General features: G+C 55.9%; 1 protein-coding gene across 3 annotated transcripts in view; it reads right to left on the minus strand.

Annotated features, from left to right (window-relative positions):
- Positions 1-5,411: 5,411 nt before the first annotated feature.
- The window catches only part of ACP6 (acid phosphatase 6, lysophosphatidic), a 15,857-nt gene continuing 14,092 nt past the window's right edge, over positions 5,412-7,176 (minus strand). For 2 of the 3 annotated variants that reach the window (XM_006919696.3, XM_006919695.3), the window contains exons 9-10: positions 6,190-6,355; positions 5,412-5,611 (exon numbers count right to left, since the gene is read on the minus strand). In XM_006919696.3, the coding sequence (XP_006919758.1) occupies positions 5,468-5,611; positions 6,190-6,355 (310 nt within the window). In that variant the 3' untranslated portion in view covers positions 5,412-5,467. The remainder of the gene's footprint in view (positions 5,612-6,189; positions 6,356-7,176) is intronic. The other variant, XM_025038472.1, reaches the window with a different exon arrangement.

Consider the following 7,176-nt stretch of genomic DNA (forward strand, 5'->3'; position numbering starts at 1 on the left):
AGCTAACACATTATTGAGATATTTCTATGTGCCAGGTATTATTCTAAACACTTTATATATTTATTCTTCACAAAAACCTTATGAGGTAAATACTATCATTGTCCCCATCTTGTACATTAAGTGTACTGAGGCAGAGAGGCTGTAAGTCACTTGCTCAAGGTCATGCAGACCTGAAGGACACAGCATCAACCTAGACAACCTCCAGAGTCCGTGTGTTTACCCCTGGCTTCTGTTGTTTGCTCAAGGTCATGCAGACCTGAACGACACAGCATCAACCTAGACAACCTGGCTCCAGAGTCCGTGTGTTTACCCCTGGCTTCTGTTGTGCCTCTGCAAACATAAACACTGAGTTAAACAAACACATGAACACCTACACAAATAGTCCCACATGAGACGGAGCCACATTTAAGCTGAGGTCTGAAGGACAAGAAGCCAACACAGTCTGTGGGGAGAGCGAGAGGGGGTGTGTCCGATGTGGTTGGAGAGGTGGGCGGGGCCTCGCCCAGGGCCTAGTGTACCAGGGAAAGCTAGGGGTTTGGGCTGTAGGAATCCAATCAGTTATAAATGCTGCTTCACTATCCAGCCTACGTATGCCCGTCTTGTTTACAAATATACCACTGAGTCACTTGTGTTCCCGATCCCCACATGAGACCAAAGGATGCCCACCCCCTTTACACTCTGAGCAGGTCCCTCCCGGTCATCGCCGTGGGTGTGTACGGCAAGGTCAGGACTCAGAACCCATTACGTCTCTGTCTTGCCACATCATCTTGGCCAGGTCGCAGCCTCTGTGATCGTCAGTTTCCGGGGATCAATCCCATTGCTCCTTAATGCTACCGCACCCGTAGAACTGGACCGCTAGGAAGTAAGCATTTGGGGACACTTCAGTCTAGGGAGCAATCACTCTTTCGACCTTTCCCCCTCCCGATCTCCTCCATCCGCTCTCCACGAGGCCCAGGTGAGCTGTGTCTAACGTTGGCTTCAGCTACTAACAGCTCCAGAGACGGCTGTTTCACCTCCCAGAAGCCCTGCTGGTTTGACCCCATCAAGTTCTACTTCAAGTGTTATACAGCCCTCCCCTTAATTACACACTCAACCAGTTCCTCCGGGCTCAGCAATCTGTGGTCCGGGCATCAGCTGGCTCTTCAGGAGGCGGCTCCCGGCTGGGCCTTGGCCTTGGCGAGCCCCGGAGGCGCTGGCTGGGCTTCTCGGCCGCGGGGGCCTGGCGCTGAAAGCCTCGCGGCTGGTTCACACTCTATTTCCTTCCAAATTAATTCTCTGATGAATGCAGCGCAGGACATTTCCTTACATCCTTCCTTTACCTTTGAGACTCTTAATCTCTCCTGAGTCCAGATCTGGCTGCGTGGAGAGCCCGCCTCGGCGAAAAGGGCCCTGCTCTCCAACCGGTGCCAACAGCCCGACGCCGCTGGCCGAGAGCTCCGGCCCCTTCCCTGGCCGGTGCGCCTTCTCCGAAAGCCTCTGCGCCACGAGGACGACGCGAGCTTCTGGGCGAACCGTGGCGGGCTGAGTTCTAGTTCCCTGAAGGTCCAAGTGCACGAAGCCGCTTGCACATGCGCAGTGGGCATGCTCCGGGCCCGCGGCCACCCGCCCCCTCCCTCCTGCAGGGAGCAGCCCCACCTGCAGGGAGCACCCGCTCCTCAGTGCGGGGCGAAGAGTCCGCAGTGCTCAGCCAGTGCCCGGTCACAGGGCCCGAGGGGGCAACGCTGGAATTCAGACCCGGGCTCCTTACTCCAGGGCGGGTGCTGCCTTCACCATCTTGCACCCCTGCGACAGGCACCGGGATGGTACCACGCGCGGCACACCGTTCCCGGCTGGGCGCCGCCGGGCGAGGAACACGCAGAAGCTGCCCGGGGAGGCGTTTCTGGCGATAGCACGAGTGACGCCTTAGGTTTGAACAGCACTTTTCATAGGACAAAGTGCTGCTTGAAGCATCTGATCCAGGTGATCCCGGGGTAATTCTGTGACAGGCGTACAGGCTCGCTAACAGGAAGTGACAGGACTCGCCCAGAGTCACACAGGTAGCACGTAAAGAGGGAGGATTTGAACCCACAGCACGTGACTCCAAGACCGGTGCTCTCTCAAGTTCTCAGACATTAGTTTGGACCTTTGCTTCAGAAGTGGAGATTGTGGGCCACGCCACCTCCGCCTTCGGGGAAGCGTGCATTTCAAAAGCCAGTGGAGAGAGAGGAGTCCTGAGAAGACCCGCCTTTTTATCGGGAAAAGGGTTTTTCAGCTCCCTCTCCACCTCCCTCAGGCGGGGACTGGGTTCCTGGAGGCTGGCAGGGTGGACAGGGAGGATCAGGACTGCATGGCCGGTTCCCTTGGCCACTAGAGGGCAGAGTCTGAACAGACCGCCCAGCCCTCTCCCCAGAGAATTCCCAACCAGCCAAAGGGACCCAGACTTTCCCCAGTCGCCCAGGGCACACAGCGAACTGTGGCCCTAGCACCAGCGCTGAAGCCCGATGCTTCCCTGGCATGTGGCAAACAAAGCAGCTGCTCTAAAGCCCTCCCAGCCTCCTGTGCAGGCAGCTGGGCTGTGCCCCACTCGGTTCCGGCAGAGAAGGGGTGCCAGGTACCACTTGCGAAGACCCGAGTTTCTTACGACAGGTACGAACGGGTCAGCATGCCAGGTCCCGGTGCCCCCAAACCAGCTGAGGAAACCTGTCACCGCTAAGAAGCTAGCGTGGAAGAAAGAGGGGAAAAAGGGCATTCGGAAGCCCTTACGGTTACTCCTTTCTCTCAGCAACCCCAATGAACAGGTATAATCATCTCCATTTCACGTGAGAAGAAAAACGGGCTCAGACACACCTGTCCGAGGGGCACAGAGAAACACATAGCAGCGTCAGAATCTGAACCCAGAGCTCGCCCTGTGGTTCTCCGTCCCCCTGCTCCCCCTGGTGGTGAGCAGGGACGCGTGCAGGAGCCGCTCTGTAGGGAGCGTGCAGAGTCCATTCCATGACTCTTTGCCGAAGTCCACCTTGTGCCGAGTCTTGTGCTTGGTGCTAGGACCACAATAATGTACAAGACGGACAGCCCCCTACTGAGGGACAGACAGAAACTTGGGGGGTGTCAAGACGTGCAGGGACTAGACGGGCCAAAGGCATCAGTGGTCGGGGGACCAGGACAGAACGGAACGCAGTTCACCGTGGCCGGAGCAGATGTGTGAGGGGGTGGTGAGGGGCGTGAGCCAGCAGGGGCAGGGCTCAAAGGGTAACAGAAGGCAAGAAACGGTGACTCCAGGAGGCCACTCAGTAACCTGGGAGGGTGACCGTGGGCCCAGGGGGGCAGTGGCAGAGGGGATGTGTCCATCCATTGGACCGATGTCTGAACAGCAGCGTGAGCTACTCCCTCTTCTCGGTGTGGGGGGCACAGCAGGGAACGAGGTGAAGCCCGTCTTCGTGGAGCTTCCATTCTGGTGAGGGGGCTAAAGAGATAAATTCACAGGTGTGTACTAACTATCAAGCGCTGATAAAACCCTTGGGAGGAAGGACAGGACAAGGTGTATTGGTTTGCCAGGGCCACCGTGACTACAGGTCAAATGGCTTAAACAGCAGATGCGGGAGAGCAGGAGAGAAGGTACAAGGATGGAGCCCTGAGGACTCCCACGCTGAGAGAGTGGAGAAAGGCAGAATCGGCCCAAACCGAGAAGCTGAGAAACGAGGAAAATCAAGGGTAGCTGTCACGAAGGCCAAATGGAAAAAAAAAAAAAAAAAAAAAAAAAAAAAAAAAACTTCCGAGGCTGCAGATGAGAAGCTGAGTGAGAAGACTGGAAACCGGCCGTTGAACTGAGCACTCAGAGGTCGCCGATGATTTTGACGGGAGCCGTTTCCACGGAGAGCCAGGGCTGAGGGCCCGATCATGGTGGAGTCGGGAACGTGGGACGAATCGGGGGTGGCAAGTACAAACAGCTCTTTTAGGAAGTTTTGTTGTAAAGGGGAGAAGAAAAGTAGCACAGTAACTCGAAGATGAGGGAAAATTTTAAGACATGATTTTACAGCACGTTCTTATGCTGATGGGAATAACGGGCAGGAAGAGAAAATTAACAGAAAAGAGATCATCGTGGGCGTCCACGCAGAGCTGGAGGGTTGGCCTTGGGTCGGAGTAGGGATGGTTCATTCTTAGTAACGGGAAGGAAAGGCCTTATGGGCACCAACGCAGCTGGGGTAGCAGATTGGGGGGCGGGGGGGGGGACGTTCTCTTCTGATTGCTTTTCCACTCCTAGTGAAATAATACAGTAACCATCAGAGTGAGGATGCGCAGGGGATATTGAAGATCGGGAATGAAAGAGATGGCGACAGACTCAAGAACTAAGCGGGGGGACTGATAGGACTTAGCAGGTTAGACTGAGCATCAGCGTGAGCTAATCAGAGAACGTGAGGGGAGCGGCAGGGACGGAGCGGATGGGGCGGCGTCGCCTATGCAGATGCGGAAGCCCGTGGGAGCGGCAGGTCCAGGAGGGGAGAGGGCCTTGGTTTTGACCTAGCAAATTTTGGGTCTATGGGACATCCAAGGGGACAGGAGTGTGTGAAGCTCCGAAGAGAAACCTGAGCTAGAGAAGTCGATCTGGGCGGGAGCGGTCAACATCAAGATGGTAGGAGGCGGAGAGGTTTTCGGGATTGCCATTTTCTCTGAGAGGTAAGGGGATTGGTTTGAGATCCTGGGGAAGACTGAGAAAACTGAGGAGGAAAGAGGGGGCTCACCAGGTACTCTTGGGGGCCCAGTTAAAGGTGGTGCATTTAGGTTGACAGTGGCCCAGCCACCGCTGCCAAGCCCTACATTCCCGCCTGGAGCTGCAGCCACTTGAAGCCAAGCCCTTCCTGCATCGTCCTGCTGGGCTTCCACCGCCCAGCTCTGCCCCTTGACCTCCAAGCCGACCTTTTACCTCCACACAACACCCTTTCCTCCCCACCTCTCCGCTTAACCCCGACTCACCTTTCTCTGCCAGCTGGGGCTCGGGCCTTCTTTCTTGTGCCCGAATCGCCCCGATACACCCTACCACAGACTGGAGCACACTGCGATGTCATCACCGATGGACTTTCTGCCTCTCCCCCTGGACTGGAACGACCTGAGGGCAGAACCTTTTCACCTTTACGACGACTACTACTTAGCAGCTGCTCCATACGTGTTTGTAAGATGAAGACAGGAATAAAGAACTAAAGTCCAAAATCAACACAATGCCACGGCGTCGTAATGTCCACAGATGTCCTGTGTCACAGGCAGACGTTTCTGGACATGGAAGTCAAGCCACAACACGGGAAACGGCCCCTTGGTCTCGACATCACACCCCTTTTCTTTACAGAAGAAACCCTCGGACACCCGCAGGCAGGACGCACTCCTACCTATGTTGAAGGACATGACTCTCGTTCCTGCCTTTACCAAATGCAACAGCCAGAGCCAGTGAAGAAAAGCATTTTATTCAGAAATCAACACGTCCCCTTGTGCAAATCAGTCACTCTCCATTTCTGAGTTCTGTTACCTGTGCTTGAGAGCAGAGTGTGTGGTATTTTTCTGGGGTCAGGATATAAACCGACATGGAGTTCAAGAACTTGTCCAGTGGACAGAGCTGGTCGGGACAACCTCTTGGCACTTGCTTCTGTGGAAGACACACACTCAGCAGGGCCATCCTGTTATTTTCTACTGTGCCCAGAGGGCTGAGGGGCTCTGAGCCAGTGTGGCCTGTGCCCACACATGTGTGACAGCCAGCAAAGCCCTTCCCCTCAGTCAGCTTCCAGAAGAGCATGATGCCTGCCTGCAGAAGTCCCTCGAGGACTGTTTGGTGACCTGGCCAGGAAGCCATGGTCAAGTCACGCCCCTGAGCTGGGCGGGCTGAAGGTCTAATCCCTGCGGACTGCTCTGGACGGCAACCTGCCGAAGCCACACAGGCACCAACAGCGCTAACAGCACACGCCACCTCCCAAAGACACTACCACTGATTTTTAAAACAAGCCTAGCAGTCAGAATGTCACACCCTGGCAGGGACACTCAGGAGAGGAGGGTGGTCCTGTTTCTAGAAGGAGTCTAACAGAACGGGGAGGAGGCCCAGGTCCCAGGCTGCCTGACCCACTCCTGGGCCACCCCCGAGTACACAGATGACTGATAATGGCCCTCTGAGGACGAAGACCAGGTGCTAGGCCAGGGGGCCTAGCCCCTCCAGTCCCCATGAGGTCTCACCTCCCCGTGGTAATAGAGCTGCACGAACCACTCCTTAGATTTCTGGTGCTGGTAGAGTTCTATGGTCACATCAACAGCAAACGGTGGCCACTTGTGGTCGAAAATCCCCAGGGCCGTTAAGAGAGGGATGAGGGTCATATCGTGAACCGCATAGAGGTACAGCTTTCTGCAGGGAAGAAAGAGTCCCCATGAGTCTCTACCCAGGACTCGGGAGCCCAGGACATCGCCTACCCCATTCGAGTGCAGAACAAAAAACCAGTGATGTCTAGAAACCAGCTGAGCCTGGCGTAAAACTCCTTTGAAGCAGACGGTGGGCAGAAGCCACCCGCCACGTTCCCACGAGGCGGGATCCCCAGGGCGTGGCCCTCCTGGCCCCCCACCCACCCACTCGCCCACCCACCTGCTTGTTCCTCCCTGCGTGAGTTTCCAAGCAGACCCTGGGCACGGGCGCTGGGCCCTGGCTCCCTTCTCTCCCTGGGCCCCAGCTGCCTATGGCCGATGCTCTTCCCACTCCCAGGCGTGTGACGAGTTTAGTAGAGAAGCCTCTCCTTGCGTTTCGGGGGAATTCGGTTCATTCCTGTCTGGCTCTCAACATATTCTCCAAATGGCTTTAATCAGTACTAACGGTGCCATTTTAATTTATATTTTCCTGACCCCTGTATCTATCTCTGGAGAAAGATCAAGGATTTCATCTGTTGAGCCCCAAATCAGAGACTGGCATTAGGTCCAGTTGTATTCTATAGACATGTGGCCAAGAAGGGCTGGGCCAAGGCCAACAGGAAACGTGCTGTCACTGCGGGCGCTGTGAAGGACAGGGCAGCACAGCCGCGTGACCCGCTGTTAGAATTCAAAGTTCCTGAAGGTGCCTCTTTCGACTCGCTGTCTCGCGGTGCTACACACGGGCGACTTTCCAGCTACGTGGCTCTCTCCAGCAGGCACCCTGTAGTGCTTCCTAACATTAGGGCGCGGACGGACGCCCTGGGGATC

Source organism: Pteropus alecto, unplaced genomic scaffold (assembly GCF_000325575.1).
Source record: "Pteropus alecto unplaced genomic scaffold, ASM32557v1 scaffold106, whole genome shotgun sequence".
Lineage (NCBI taxonomy): Eukaryota > Metazoa > Chordata > Mammalia > Chiroptera > Pteropodidae > Pteropus > Pteropus alecto.